At 37.6% G+C, this 16320-nt stretch overlaps 1 protein-coding gene across 1 annotated transcript; it reads left to right on the top strand.

Annotated features, from left to right (window-relative positions):
* Positions 1-3042: 3042 nt before the first annotated feature.
* Positions 3043-14122, top strand: LOC133448754 (5'-AMP-activated protein kinase subunit gamma-1-like). The gene is made up of 13 exons (XM_061727598.1): positions 3043-3153; positions 6355-6406; positions 6494-6594; positions 6680-6761; positions 6863-6921; positions 7096-7141; positions 7234-7288; positions 7683-7809; positions 8833-8998; positions 9083-9120; positions 9303-9449; positions 11798-11897; positions 12018-14122. Exons 1-13 carry the CDS (start codon positions 3145-3147, stop codon positions 12026-12028), a joined length of 993 nt encoding a protein of 330 aa, XP_061583582.1. The 5' UTR covers positions 3043-3144; the 3' UTR covers positions 12029-14122.
* The last annotated feature ends 2198 nt before the right edge of the window (positions 14123-16320 follow it).

The following is a 16320-nucleotide window of genomic DNA, read 5'->3' as shown; positions in this document are numbered from 1 at the left end:
TTTGTCTCCTGCATTTTCTGCATTATTCACATTTCCCAAAAATGTGAATGTTTTGCCTGGGACAGTTTCAAGGGATGGCTGCAGATGAAGACAGTACAGCAATGGGCTGCCATGTTGTCATGGTGTAGGTGTGTGGAGACTAAAAAAAATAAAAAAGATCATGACTCTACTGTTGGACACCGTATGATAAATTTGTTTGAGGAATAATGACTGAAATGATACTTGATATAATTTAACTTTTCATATACTCTGCCAGAATGGTGTATTGTGTGAGAGAATATAAACATAACAAACAAGAAAATAAAGCTTCTACTGTATAATTCTTCACATTAAAAAAACAAAAAATGCCTAGAATGCTTTCTTTCTGCTGTTTTCCTCTTAGTGACTGAAGATGATGAGTAATATGAAAGTAATATAAATTCCTGTGACACTTTATTAGGTAGACTTCAATAGGCCTGTTGATAAAAATATCTAATCACATGGCAGCTTCTCAATGCATTCAAGCACAAAATACAAAATGACCTGCGGAAATTCAGACTGATTATCAGGTTGGAGAAGAAAGATATAGTTGTTGATGCCAGATGTGCTGGTGTTTCAGAAATGATTGACCTGGGATTTTTGTGCACAACAATCCCAGAGAAAGATGCAAAAAATATCAATCTTCTGTGTAAAAATGCCTTGTGGATGCCTAGAGAGAATGGTCAGATTGGTTCAGGAAGATTGAAAGACAATAGTAACTGGAGTAACCACTTGTTACAACTGAGCAGAACTTCTCGGTAAACAAACCTTGAATCAGATGAGCTGAAGTAGAGTAAGACAACACAAAGTGCCATTCTTGCCAACAAACAGGAAACTAAGGTGAATTTGTGCAAGCTCATTCATATTTAATAATTGAAAATTGAAAAAGAAAAACAAAAAACAATTCATGATCAGTTGAGCCTTACCATTCGGATGACAGGGTCAGAATTTGGTCTGAACTACAAGAGAAACTTAGATCCACCCTGTCTTGTATCAAGTTGTATCAGTTCAGGCAGGCTGAAGATCATGTAATTTATGAGGTTATTTTTTGGGGGTTATGGCCGACAATGCCCCTTTGACCAATTTACCGTGCCCATCCCTTTTCTTGTGGACAAAATCACACCCTGTCACTAAGCTCAAATCTCCTCAAGCTGTTTTTGAACATGTTAGTGAGGTAATTATACGATGTGCAGATATTTAAGAAGACCATCTCTTGCTACACAGAAGGACCTCATCATAGCTATGTGATACTATCACATCAATATTAATCAAGATATTTGAAGAATGTTTCCAGCACCCTATTGAATTTACCTCATGAAGAATTAAGGCAATTCAAAGTGTCACTATTATTTAGCTTTCTTATATCCCATGGAAAGCAAATACAACTTCCAAAACCTCTTTAAAATGTACAGATAAATTCTCTGGGACCCATACAGACATTTGCAAAAGTATTGGGTATACTAACTCTTGTTGTTTTATCAATCTTCTAATGATTTCCATATTTATTTTTGTCATTTTGTTTTGGACATTTTTGTACATATTACAATGAGATCAACTAATATAGGTTTTTTATGCATGTATGCATATGTGCAAAATTTGTATCTGGATCCACAACTCTGCACAATGCAGAAAGGTGACAGTCACTCCTGACTTGTAGTGCAGTAACACCTAAGAAACTAAAATTCAATATCATGGTACCCACATTAAGCATCCATCACTGTTTGGTTTGGATCGGCCACCAAACTAAACAGGCACAGACTGCAACAGACAATCAGGTCTGCGGAGAGGATAATTGGGACTAACCTCACATCTATCCAGGACTTGTACTGGTCCAGGACCAGGAAACGGGCAGGTAACAACTCTGCAGACCCCTCACACCCGGGACACAGTCTGTTTGAACTCCAAACTTGTACACCAAAACCTCCAGACTCAGAGACAGTTTCTTCCCCCAAGCTGTTGCTCTGATGAACTCTCATCACTCATAGAGTCTCAGAGTAATCAATCACTGTGCAATAATAATAATAATAATAATAATAATAATAATAATAATAATAATAATAATCATCATCATCATCATCATCTGCTGTAACAATGCACCTTCCAATGACCATGTCTACCTCATACTGCTGCACCTTTCACTTTTTTAAAATTGTATATATATTAATAAGGGCAGTCATTTGACCTGACTTGGCCAAATAAACCTGATTCTGATTCTGACAGGGGGTCCTGAGAACCAGGGTTGAAGACACTGCACTACAGTATAACATTACAGGTATTACGGTCACCACTGCGCTGCAGTACAACATTACCGTAATACCTCTAGTGTTATACTTTGTAGCGCAGGGTAACCAGTACCACTGCGCTATAGTAAAACATTAGAGGTATTACGGTAACCCCTGCGCTACAGTATAACATTACAGGTATTACGGTAATTATTATTATTATTATTATTCTACTATCTATGTGCAATACTTCCATCCCTTCAAGGGCAATATTATTCTTCCATTCATTTAAGTGCAATATCCCCCCACCCATCCATGTACATTTTTTATCCTCCCATTCACTCTTGTTTATAGTGTGTGTACATATATATACATTTATGCTTCCTTGCTTACATAGTCTTTGCATGTGTGCACTTTGACCGAGCTGCGGTCTAATTCCACTGTACATGTACATTGATAATAAAGGCTTTCTATTCTATTCTATTCTATTCTATTCTATTCTATTCTATTCTATTCTATTCTATTCTATCCACTGCGCTACAGTATAACACTAGAGGTATTACGGTAACCACTGCGCTATAATATAACATTAGAGGTATTACGGTAACCACTGCGCTACAGTATAACACTAGAGGTATTACGGTAACCACTGCGCTATAATATAACATTAGAGGTATTACGGTAACCACTGCGCTACAGTATAACACTAGAGGTATTACGGTAACCACTGCGCTACAGTATAACACTAGAGGTATTACGGTAACCACTGCGCTACAGTATAACACTAGAGGTATTACGGTAACCCCTGCGCTGGTTTCTTGGCTGTAGCGGAAGAAAAACCTACGTAGTTCTGCAACATCCTCCCATTTATCCGGTCACAAGAAGGAGAATCAGGCGATGGAATATGGAGTGTGTAAGTTCTGTGGTTTGCTTTAACTTTTACGATTTTGACAGTCATTTTACAACGCGGCCTCACCTATTAGTTGAAACAACAAAGTTGACTTTCAGAAGCATGCTAACGTGAGTAGCTAGTTAGAGACTTCTCAGTGAGGTTAAAACACTCACTCGCCTTTGACTCCCTGGAACAGACGACAGTGATCACTGACAGTGAACCGGTCACTGTTGAGATAAATTACTCTAATAGAAAGTAACTCAGTCTCCTGGTTAATGTCGACACATTGTGACAGCAGCTAACGAGCTAACCTGCGATCATCGTCCCGATCAAACTTCACCTTTGACTACCAGACTCGATCTAATGCAGGTTCTGAACACCGCATTCATTGTTACAGCCGCTACTTACATGTTTTTGCTTTAACCAGTTTGACTGGGATGAAGGTTTTAAGGTTCAGTGGACTTACATCCGCTTCAACCTGTAAGAGTCATAAACAGTGAAGCTTCAGGTTTCTGCCATGCTGGTTTCCTCGTGTTTCTCTGCACGTAGTGTTCACATTAGCTGAAACAATTATATAGTCATAAACATAAAGATCAATTATCGAGCTAAATCTGGGATTTATTTACAGCGTTCAATTTAAAATACAATATTGTAACTCACTCGTTGCAAATTATTTGATATCAATCAAATTGAAATTGCAAAAATAATGATAATAATAATAATAATAATAATAATAATGTTCAATAAATGAAAAAGAAAAATGTATGTATTAACTGATGCCTAAGCTCTGCAGATATTATTTATCTGCAGAGCACATAAAATACATTTTATGATGAACACGTTTTCTATAATAAACAGTACGTTTTTTGGAGCTAGTAAACAGTGTGCGGACTAGGGATGGGCGGTATGGACTAAAAAATGTATCGCGATAATTTCTGGCATTTATTCCGATAACGATAAAAATTACTCCACTTCTTTCTTTCTTTCTTTCTTTCTTTCTTTCTTTCTTTCTTTCTTTCTTTCTTTCTTTCTTTCTTTCAGGCTAATTTCCTTCCTTCCTTCTTTTCTCCCTTCCTTCCTCCTTTCCTTGTTTTCTCCCTTTCTTCTCCCCTTCCTTCCTTCCTTCCTTCCTTCCTTCCTTCCTTCTTTTTTCCCTTCCTTCCTTCTTTCCTCCTGCTCTCTTCTTCCTTCCTTCCTTCCTTCCTTCTTTTTTCCCTTCCTTCCTTCTTTCCTCCTGCTCTCTTCTTCCTTCCTTCCTTCCTTCCTTCTTTTTTCCCTTCCTTCCTTCTTTCCTCCTGCTCTCTTCTTCCTTCTTCCCTTCCTCTTTTCTCCCTTCCTTCCTCTTTTCCTTGTTTTCTCCCTTTCTTCTCCCCTTTCCTTCCTTCCTTCCTTCCTTCCTTCCTTCCTTCTTTTTCCCTTCCTTCCTTCTTTCCTCCTGCTCTCTTCTTCCTTCTTCCCTTCCTCTTTTCTCCCTTCCTTCCTCCTTTCCTTGTTTTCTCCCTTTCTTCTCCCCTTTCCTTCCTTCCTTCCTTCCTTCCTTCCTTCCTTCCTTCCTTCCTTCTTTTTCCCTTCCTTCCTTCTTTCCTCCTGCTCTCTTCTTCCTTCTTCCCTTCCTCTTTTCTCCCTTCCTTCCTCTTTTCCTTGTTTTCTCCCTTTCTTCTCCCCTTTCCTTCCTTCCTTCCTTCCTTCCTTCCTTCCTTCCTTCCTTCTTTTTCCCTTCCTTCCTTCTTTCCTCCTGCTCTCTTCTTCCTTCTTCCCTTCCTCTTTTCTCCCTTCCTTCCTCCTTTCCTTGTTTTCTCCCTTTCTTCTCCCCTTTCCTTCCTTCCTTCCTTCCTTCTTTTTTCCCTTCCTTCCTTCTTTCCTCCTGCTCTCTCCTTCCTTCTTCCCTTCCTCCTTTCTCCCTTCTTTCCTCCTTTCCTTGTTTTCTCCCTTCTTTCCTCCTTTCCTTGTTTTCTCCCTTCTTTCCTCCTTTCCTTGTTTTCTCCCTTTCTTCTCCCCTGTCCTTCCTTCCTTCCTTCCTTCCTTCCTTCCTTCCTTCCTTCCTTCCTTCCTTCCTTCCTTCCTTCCTTCCTTCCTTCCTGTACGTTGTGTGTGGATTTAACACAGAACCATAAATCAGCTTTACACAAAAACATCATCAACGGGAATTTATTGTTTTTACGGCGAGATGACAAATTCTTATTGTGAGGAATTTTTTTGACGGTTTATCGTGAACGGTAAAATATCGCCCATTCTTAGTGCGGACATTCCTCTTCTTTTTTCTAAATATAATTTATGAACCATACCAGATGATGGAGTTGAAGGGGAGCTCCAGCTGGTCCTGGCTGAACCTGTAGGTCACCACATATCGCTGTTCTTCAAGCAGAAACCATCATCATCAATGTGTCAATATTGATGATGAAGCCCAGGATAGAGAGGAACCTTCAAAAGCAAATATTGTATTACTATGATGATCCAGCTAAAACACAAGAAATCAGGGATGCAAACACAAACAGTATAGGATGAAAATAGTAGATACTTCCAGAGCAGCAGTTCTCAGTTCTCAATTATTTGATATCAATCAAATTGACATTGAAAAAATAATGATGATGATGATGATGATGATGATGATGATGATAATAATGTTCATTAAATGAAAAAGAAAAGAACAATGTATGTATTAACTGATGCCTAAGCTCTGCAGATATTATTTATCTGCAAAGCACATAAAATACATTTTTTGATTAACATTTTTTTACTCAAAATGGCTAATAGAGAACACCACTCTTGCTGTTCAGTGTATATTCTTTAACTTATGGATGGTCATTTATTTTCTTCTTTTGGATCAGTTTCTCTTTTTGACTTCTTTGAAAGTTAATCTGGAATACTTCGTTGTTGTAAATCAAAAGTAACTCTAGCTCAAAATATCGCTTGTTACTTAGGACTTGTTTTCTTACATTTTCAATGTAAATAATAAAGAAAAACACTTATCCATGAGACATTTAGAAAAAGAAATGCATTGTAATGTACAGTGAAACAAATTAAAAATGTTACTTGATCAAGTCAAATGTAAATGTATTAATGTTTAAAGGTTTCATGAAACAGTAACTTATATGAAATTGGTAAATATTGTATTAATGAGTAATGATGTAATTAGTTACTGCCTAAACCAGTCATGTAGCCATGTCCCTCGTGCTTTCACATGTGACTTGTTCTGAACCTTAGTCATTCTCCTTTTTTCAGATTCCTGTACCTATTGATGAACTTGAGGGCAAGAAAGACCCAGTCATTGAAGGTAAAGGACTTGTATAAATCTGTTGAGATCATAGTTAGAAACAGTGATAAAAGACTGTTTTCAATAATATACCTCCTGTTTCTTCAGACCCAGAACACAATGTGTACACCCGGTTTATGAAGTCTCACCGTTGTTATGACCTTGTACCTACTAGCTCCAAATTAGTTGTTTTTGACACCTCACTTCAGGTAAAAGGGGAGGGGGGAATAATTATATGTTAGGTTTATATTATGTATTCTTTAGCCTGAATCCTTTGTGTAAATAATCTTCCAGGTGAAGAAGGCTTTCTTTGCTCTTGTTTCTAATGGGGTAAGAGCAGCACCACTGTGGGACAGTAAAACGCAGTGCTTTGTTGGTAAGGTTGATTTCTGTTTGCCTTTTTGGCTTCTCTTTTCTTTTTGAGTAAACATTACCTAAATGATGGGCTCATTTTATCCGTCTGTTCCTTGGCCACAGGTATGCTAACCATCACAGACTTCATTAACATTCTTCATCGCTATTACAAGTCTCCTTTGGTAAGGTGGTCATTTTCTTCAAGTATATTTCGTATATGAATTATAACTTTGTCCGCAAGTCCCTGTTGTTACATGTAAGATTATTTTTAGTTCCTCACTCAATGTCAAAATAAATATCAATGCTGAAAATAAGGGGGAAAACTATTGTATTCAAGTGCTGTTGTGATATTTCAGGTTCAGATATACGAGTTGGAGGAACACAAAATTGAAACATGGCGAGGTGAGAATATTTAATGAAAACGTGGATGTATACATTTATTCTTCCATTCATTTTTATAAACATTTTTTTTGTCCTGTTCTTGTTAAAAACAGAAGTATATCTTCAAGACTCTTTCAAGCCCTTGGTTTGCATATCTCCCAATGCAAGGTGAGTAGCAGTCGTGCTCAACATGCAACTGCTTTTTTGTGTCGACGCTTTTCTTAATGCTGTTGGTTTATTTCTCAACGCATCTTAAAGCAGGAATGTGTACTTGTTTGTACTATTTCCTTCTGTGCTTCTGTTGACTGGAGTTTCTTTAAATATCTTTTTTATTACTTTTTTTTTACCTATATTTCTTTAGATTCACACTTACTGTGTTGTAAGAATGGACAGCTCTTATATGTGAATTTGTTATACTTCATTGAAAAACACAAACTCTGAGAGAAGAATAAGTAACTTTCTCTTTGTTGGTTCATATTTAACTACTTTGTCACTACAAACAGTGTCTAATATCTTCATTAATTCACTTCTCCCTTAACTAATTTCTCATCTTGTGTCACAGTTTGTACGATGCGGTGTCATCTCTGCTGAAGAACAAGATCCACAGATTGCCTGTGATTGACCCCCTAACAGGGAACACACTATATATTCTCACACACAAGAGGATTCTCAAGTTCCTGAAGCTCTTTGTAAGTGCCCAGAGGTTTTTCATCCTACTGTTACGTTAATGCAGTGGTTCCCAAACTTTTTTTGCCAGGCCCCCCTTTTGTACGTAACAGAATTTTTGAGCCCCCCCCCCTCCGACCCCAACACAGACACACATCTTTTGCATTCAAATGCGACTGCAATTTATTTCATATATTGAACATATGTGCGAAAAAACTGTCCATCTCTGTAAAAATAGATTTTCAACCTGACCAGCTCACAGAGATTGAAACAACAACACAAACAGGAGCCAAAATCTGAACATTTGCTCTACAAAAATGACACCTTTAATCCCCACATCTTTTCAGTGATGAGTGGGCTTGCTTCATGTGTGCAACACATTTCTTTTTTTTTTACAGTATACAGTATGCATTACATTCAACATATTTTTTTTCCAAAAATAACCAGCTCCCTGAGGAAAAAAAAACAGCATCAACAGCTAAACAAATGACCAAAATTTCAACAATTGCTCTGCAAAAATGTCAGCTTTAATCCCCACACCTTTTCAGTGAGTGGGGTGGGCTTGCTTCATGTTACAGATCCTCTCAAACCGGGGTTGCAGGTGAGAGATTACCACATGCATCTTCCTTCCAGTAGCACCGGGTAGTTGTGGGACCTGAAGCAGCAGGTCCCCGGTTAGATTCCCGCCGAGCCAGACCATTACTTCATGTCATTCCCCTTCTCTCTTCCCCCTATTTCCTGTCTCTCTTTCACTGCACATATGTATTGAAGGCAAAATCTTAAAGAAATAAAATCTTTAAAAAAAAAATAATCTAAGATTTCTTTTTAAAATTAATCTACCTTCCAACCTTGCCGCGACCCCCCTAGGGGGTGCGCCCCCCAGTTTGGGAACCACTGTGTTAATGTATTATTATTGTTGTTCTTTTTCTTATCATTGTAGTTATACTGTAGACTTATTGGATGAAGCAAATATTTTAAAACTATTTAAAAAAATACATTAATTCTTTCATGGTGTTCATGGAGCATTTATATTTTCTTGTTTTAAGATATCAGAGATGCCGAAACCCTCGTTTTTGAGTAAGACTTTAGAGGAACTCAATATCGGGACATTCCAAAACATAGCCATGGTCCGCGCAGACACACCTCTGTACACGGCGCTGGGCATTTTTGTTGAGCAGCGAGTGTCTGCGCTTCCTGTTGTGGATGATAAAGGTATGTAATTTGGTTAAAGCTATTACATTATTAACTACAAACCTTTTGAGATTTCAGGTTTTAAGGGGTTTGTCTGTCTTACAGGTCGAGTGGTGGACATTTACTCAAAATTTGATGTTATTGTAAGTAAAAGCAGTCACCACATGCTGTTTTTTTTTTCTTTTCCCCTCCCACATCTCATTTTCATGGCATGAGAACCTGGAGTCGTGCTGGGGTCTGCCATTTTTAGAAACATTTTTGTAAAGGATTGATCAAAGTAATCACATATGGAAATATCATATGTCAATTGTTTGTTATTGGACAGAATCTGGCAGCAGAGAAGACATACAACAACCTGGATATCACGGTGACCAAAGCCTTGCAGCACCGCTCTCAGTACTTTGAGGGAGTACTGACCTGCAACAGGCATGAGTCCTTGGAGGCCATTATCAACAGACTGGTAGAGGCTGAGGTGAGAAGCAGATATTACCATTCCCATTTCAGAAGGGACTTAAAAAAAACAAAAAACACCTTTTTATTTTTCCCCTTGTAATTATAAAATGAGCATCAAGTCCATAGATTTGAGCTCTCTGCTGCTCAGGGTTGCAAAAGTTAACCTAAAACTGATCGATTTTACTAGTCTTGACAGTGACTGGCAGCTCAGTCTGATTTGCGCTGTGTATTGTTGATTTCTGCAGCCCTGTCAATAACACATCATTTTTTCAAACAAAAAATTGCCATTATCATGTAGTCTGCACAATGTAATAATATCTAAATAACTCTTGTTATTGAGCCGCTGTGTCTAGCCTTATTAAAAAACAAAACAAAAAATCCATATCTCATCACAGTATTAGAGGTGTAAAAAGACTATTTGTGTGATCAGGTGTCTTGTGGATGATTAATTTCCTCGTTGTGGGAGATCCCAATAAGCTTTATCTTCTCTCTCTGTAATTTCCTTGTCAAACCCATCCTGAAAGATGGAGCATTGTTGTATAATTTTCTCAGTTTTGAATCAGTGTGAAATTAGGATGGTGCTATATTATTTTATACATGTGTACACTTCTGTGTGTTTTCACAACACCGAATCCCTTTTGCAGGAGAATGAAGTCTGTCCAACTTACTTTTAAATTAACAGTATGTTAATTAAACAAAGGCGGCTCTTAAAGGTATTGTGACATCATTTTTAACATGCTTTTAACATTATTAAAAGTGTTGGCCAAAATCCCTTAAATGTGTCTAAAAGAGTGTAACAAGAAAAACTTCACTCTAGTACTCCATTCTGTCCTTTTTATGACTGTTTTTTTGCGCCGTGAAAAACGGGTCCTTTTCCCCCTTTCCTGTCAATCATTGCCCCGCTCCTCCTCCAAACCTCCTCCAACCAACCGCTACACACTTCTGCCGGCGTCTCCACACACACGCGCGCACACCAAACCACAAACACCGACACACAGGGCGACTACAGCCCGGGGATGAAGTCCGACCGGGACCGCAGCTCCCCGCGAGCAATACGCTCACAGCGGCGTCGGAGAGTTAAGCCGGGAGCGACAGGCGAAGCATGCACGGAAAAGCAGCAGGGCGAAGCAGACAGTCCACAGCAAACAATCACAAAAATAAAGGCATGTAAATAAAGTGTCCCCTTATCTTAAGTCCAGTCAGTGGCCGCGGGTCTTCTTAGCAGTTTTCCTCCGGTGATTAGAACAAAAGAGGCTCTAAAGTTTTTAAACTGCTCCGTGTTAAGCCTGATTTATGGTTCCGCGTTAAATCGACGCAGAGCCTACGCCGTAGGGTTCAGCGTACGGTGCGCGTCGCCGCGTAACCCTACGCCGTAGGCTCTGCGTCGGTGTAACGCAGAACCATAAATCGGCCTTTATGGTGCGCTGGAGAGGAGAGGAGGCAGGGAGCTGGGTGGAGGGGGCGGTGATTTAGCGGATCGTTACGTAACGATCCGCCACCAAACCAGGTGCGCCGTTTTTGCACAGTTATGCGGAAAATCCCAGAAAGCACACAATACACTGAATGTTAAAAGTTCGTTGTTTTTTGGGTGTAATTGATGTCAAGACACCCAACAAAACACAAAAAATCAAGAAAAATTTGTTTTTCATGTCACAATACCTTTAACAGAATAAAAACGGAATATCTTAAGTACCAGAAGTGACAGTAACGAGGACTTGTAGTACAAACAAATGATTTGTGGTTCAGCCACACTCGGAAAGTCAACTGCGATTCCTTTTTTATTTATTTTTTTTAATTTATTTATTTATTTATTTATTTATTTATTTATTTATTTTTAAGGACAAGAACTGCACGGAACGTGTTTCATGAAGTTTTTGATAAGAGAACAAGGTTTTGCCCCTTTTGCAGTGTCAACTTCAGCCAGTTTACACATTTTTGTTCTTTGTGCGGACCGTCCTGTGGAGCTTTTATGGGCCACAGGGCCTACAGAAGGACCAGATCCTGCATTACTGTATTCAGTATTTCAATGAGGGGCACTAACTGTATATAGTGTAAGATGATCCGAGCTCTTACAAGTGCCGAAACAAGTGTTTGGGCACTCGTACAACTGTGTTTCAAATGTGTTTAACAAAATATGAAATTTGTTTCCTAAATGTAATTTTGTTTTTGAAATTAAGTGTATTTTGAAATGCAAATGTACTTTGCATTTGTCAGCTTCTGTACTATACTGTTAAGCAACCATTATCCCAGAGCTGCTGCTGTGTGTGTTTTCCTTTTTGTTGTCCTTTTTTTAATCATGCTTTTTTTTTTGGTTTGTTTCTCGTAAAGGTGAATGTAACATAGATGTTGTTCCACTATGTCTTCCAGGTGCACAGACTGGTGGTGGTGGACGAGCAGGATGTTGTTAAAGGAATTGTCTCCCTTTCAGATATCCTCCAGGCACTAGTGCTTACAGATAGAGAGGACTGTAAGTAAGGCTGCAAAGCGCACAAAGATTTCTGAAACCTGCACCTTTTCTCTAATACAAGAATTTATTTAACATCGGTTGCATTAAAACATTAATATTCTTCTCTCTCCCTCTCAACAGGCACAGTTTAAGAAGTTAACAATGAAAGGCCACATTAAAAAAAAAAAAAATCATGACACAAGAGTAAAGGGTGAAGAAACACACGAGAAGGGAATAATGAGAGCACAATGAGGTGTCTTCCATCTTCTATAACATCTGCATATCAAAGCTTTCTTTCTCTGAAAATAAGTAGTTTATCACCTTTTTATTAATACAGTAATTCAAAATTGTGGTCGAACAGGACATGCAGAAATGTCGCTAAATCTATTTGACTGGGAGAGACGTAAAAACACACAAAACTTCTGAAGAGGAGTTGTGACCACTCAGGATAATCCAGCACCAAAGCCACCTTTGTTGTTGATTTTTCATACTTGATTACAGATATGTTCCCAATAATATCAAACCAAACAGCTTCTGTAGGAAAATTGATTTCCTTTTATTGCCTTATGTAGGAAACTTGACTTTTGTTTAAAGGCTGAAATCTACAGTTACACTGAGCCTGTCTAAGAGTAATATCAAATATGAAGTCTGACATTGATGACCCCTTGCACCTCGCATTAAAATGCATCCTGAGAAACCCAGTCACAAGTGGCAAACGCTCGGAATGCGTGTTCACACTGGAAAGTAAAACGTGTACCCAAGTGAATCCTGAGTGATCATATCTGAACTTCCTGCTCTGTATCCAAGTAAACACACATGCCATTTTCATGTGTAAACACAAAGGCAGCGACTGGAAATGACTAGGTGTAACTCAAAATAACAAGACAAAGATGATCTTTCACAAGCTTTTTTTCCTCCAAAACTTTATTTGACAAAACATCTATACAATAGGTAAATCCTGATGTATGCAATTCATGGAAAGATCGGCGGCCGACACAGAACAAATTGGATGACAAAAAGCTTTATTGAGATCATTTGCCATCAAAGTCTAATGAGGCGCAATGGTAGTTTATATGCTGGTTCCTGAATTCATCCCAGGATGCTTTCATGTTCAGACGACCACAATCCTGAGTAATCTGAACTGGATCTGTCCTGGAATGTGTTCAGACCTTGTGATCAGATCTCCCGGGGCCCATTTTAACGCAAGGTCTGAACGGGGTCGATGAGTGATGTTCTAGCACTTCAGACATGCAACTGAGGCTTCATCTGTAAACATTTCAATGTTAGTATGTTATCTGCCTTAGAGTATTATTTTATTCTCTGTTCAATTAATTTGTTTCTTTAATTGCTGTTGTAGGATTGACCTATCTTTAATTCAGTTTGCAAAGACATTGATTACTGATTCAAGTGCTTATGAATTATTTAACATTGATTTGTATTTTAAAATAAGGACTCCGAAAATTAGAAAATATTTGCTTGTAGTCAAATTTATTTAAAAAAGTCTGGATTTTTGCTGGTTGCAGTTTCCAAAGCGGTTTTCCAAAATACAAACGAAGGAAGTTTTTGCATTTCATAATTGTTACTTGAATTTAGTAAATTAATCAGCTGCAACCACAGCGCACAGAAACAAAGAACACTTTTAAAGCCCTCACAATATCTGCATTTATTAATCTTTTAATAGGGTCAGCCATTAACTGTTGTATTCTGTTTTGAATGCCCAGCTCTGGGTATTTATGGGCTTTACATTTTGTCACTTTGTGTTACTTTTTTTTTGTCACAAATATTTACTTGTGTAATGGATTGTATCGTTTTTCTTAGATATATTTTTCTGTGCCTGTTTTGTGGTCTTTGGGTTTAGGTATTTTATCATCAAAGGGATTCACCTTTTTCTTCAGACCTGCAAAATCTCATTTGTTTTTGGAAAACTGACCCATCCGTTTATTGTCAGATTAACAATTTATCTGATAGATGTTTGTGGTGTGTTATGTTTTCATTACAGTCGGTGATTACAGAACATCAGCTAAAGTTTTATTTATTATTTGCCGTTTTCTGTTTAAAGAAATTACTCACTAAAAACCAGCATTTCCTTTTAATTTTTTTTTAACCAATAAGTAAGGAAAATGTAATGTAATGTTTTGGTATATGTGAAATGGAATGTGTACAACTGTATGTCAATGCACAATTTTGTACTTCTGTGCATCATCATCATAATTTAAACAGTAAGCAATAAAGGTTATTAAACAGTGTGTTTATAAAAGATGTTGCAGATTCCTACATAACATGGTTAAACATCAACCTGAGAAGCCTTGCAAAATGGTATAATAGCTTATTTTGCACCCATTATCAAACATTTAAAAAGAAGTCAGCTTTTAACATTGACATCCCTTGTGATTGTGTTTTTGTGCACTTGACTTGCACAGAACATAACATAAGTATGCATGTGGAGTCACATTTTTGCCTTTAAAACTAACGTAGACTTAAAATTAAGCAGAAAGATGGCATCTAATTGAAAAGAACTCCAGTAAAGTAGTTTTGCTTACATACAAGTTGCACTGGGCTTCATACAATGAAAATAATCTATAGAAGCAGCTGTAATACTAAAAACATTTGGTGTGGGCAAAGATGAAAGTATGCCAGCAAAAGATGTCACATACGACCATAGTTGTATTTAGATCTTTGATAAAAGTAAGCAATGCTCAAAACACCTATTCTTTGGCTCATTTTCTGATTGTAGTTATTCAAAACCCAACTTTTTCTAAAAACAGTTTAATTTAAAGGAGGCAAACACCTGTGTAATTATGGTTCATATTTAGAGATTTCAACCTCTCCACCAAAAAGGGACGAACGAAACACGTGGTGCATTTGGGTGCTTGAAATAAACCACATCATTTCAGTAGAGTTTACTTTCTCTACAAGAGGAAAAAGTTACTTTAGTCTCTGCAGGTTTTTCAGCCAGAAGAGCAAGGCCAAAACAACTGGTTTATGTAAACGCGCTCTTAGGTAAACACCAGCAGCGCTTCTGACAACTCTTGGTTTTGCGACATTACTACATTAATACAAGTGGCCTTTCAGGATTTTGAAGCATACTCATGACTATGCATACAAAGTGGTGATCTTTCCAGAAAATAATAAAATGCAGATGTAGGGCTGCTGACAATATTGCATTGTGATAGAAAACAGTCTATGTGTAATTTGCACACTTGACAGGGAAAACAAAATGAACCTTGAAGAGTCTTTTATAGCTCTGTAGAATATCACCATTAACTAAATTAAACTTTCGTGGCTGTTTTGTGTATCGGATATAATTATGTTTTTGTTTGTTTAAAAAAAAAAAAAAAGGAAACTATAAGTAAAAAAGCATGAACTAACTTTGTGTTTTAAGTCTTTTCACACTACCTTATATCTGTTTTGTCATTTTTGTTAAAATAATTGTAATATGTTCTGAGGGACCAAGAGACAAATATCTTATTGGCAGTTGCAGCTGGACTGGCAGGTTTGTGTATTAATCTATGACATGTAACCTATTCTGGGATGGGAAACAAAGTCATGTTGATAATTGACCAGTGCTTGTACCGACTAACCCTGAGCGTGCCGCTTTTAGTTGTCTTGAGGGTCCAGAGTGCTGGTTTAGTAGTAGTAGTTTATTAAGCAGCACTGAAACTCATCACATCATATAACATTGTCCACCTCACCTCCAGCATTCACATCTCTCTAAAATCATTCTATGTAACTTGGTCCATCCTAAAAAAGTCTGCTTATAAAACACATTTCTGTGGCGTTATGCATCACTGTTCATTGTTTGTTTAACTGTATCATACAAATACACTGAGTTCTTTTATATTCACTAAAAACAAAGTCAGCACAAATGGAAACCATTTCTAAACAATTTTATTTGAGATGACCACATGAAATCTTGAAGTCTTTCAGCTAATTGTTAAAACAATTTCTCGACTGACATTTGCTGATATAGCTTTGCAATATAAAGTTACGAAATGAAGTACATTTTCGGGTCTTCAAATTACAAAAACACAAACTATGATGAACATCAATGCATGATTTTATCATTACTTATTGAACAAAAAAAAAACAACAGAAAAATAAGACCTTATCCAGAAGCAGTGTTTGAGCTAAAGCAGCTGACATATACAAAAATTGTCCTCGCTGTTTTTAGAGTTATTTGTAAGCCTTTATGAATAAATAACAATTTATTCATTAAAGGAACATCAGGGTACTAAAAAAGCCCTGGGTCTGTTATTAGATGGCTGATTAGGGACCAAAATGAGGACAGTTTTGAGTTAGAACAGTTAGTGTTTTTTTTTATTTTAGTACAGAGGGCTGCAGAGCTCCATCACATTTATATTTCAATTCCATCCATCCATCCATCCATCCATCCATCCATCCATCCATCCATCCATCGTCCGCCGCTTATCCGTTCCCGGGTCGC

Source organism: Cololabis saira, chromosome 8 (assembly GCF_033807715.1).
Source record: "Cololabis saira isolate AMF1-May2022 chromosome 8, fColSai1.1, whole genome shotgun sequence".
Lineage (NCBI taxonomy): Eukaryota > Metazoa > Chordata > Actinopteri > Beloniformes > Belonidae > Cololabis > Cololabis saira.
The sequence above is the reverse complement of the archived record's forward strand: the minus strand, read 5'-3'. Positions and strand labels throughout refer to the sequence as shown.

Bases quoted from the DNA above. Each gene is read 5' to 3' on its own strand.
- LOC133448754 (XM_061727598.1), top strand. The intron at 6,922-7,095 runs GTAAGGTGGTCA...GTGATATTTCAG, and splicing joins GCTATTACAAGTCTCCTTTG to GTTCAGATATACGAGTTGGA. The intron at 9,121-9,302 runs GTAAGTAAAAGC...GTTATTGGACAG, and splicing joins ACTCAAAATTTGATGTTATT to AATCTGGCAGCAGAGAAGAC.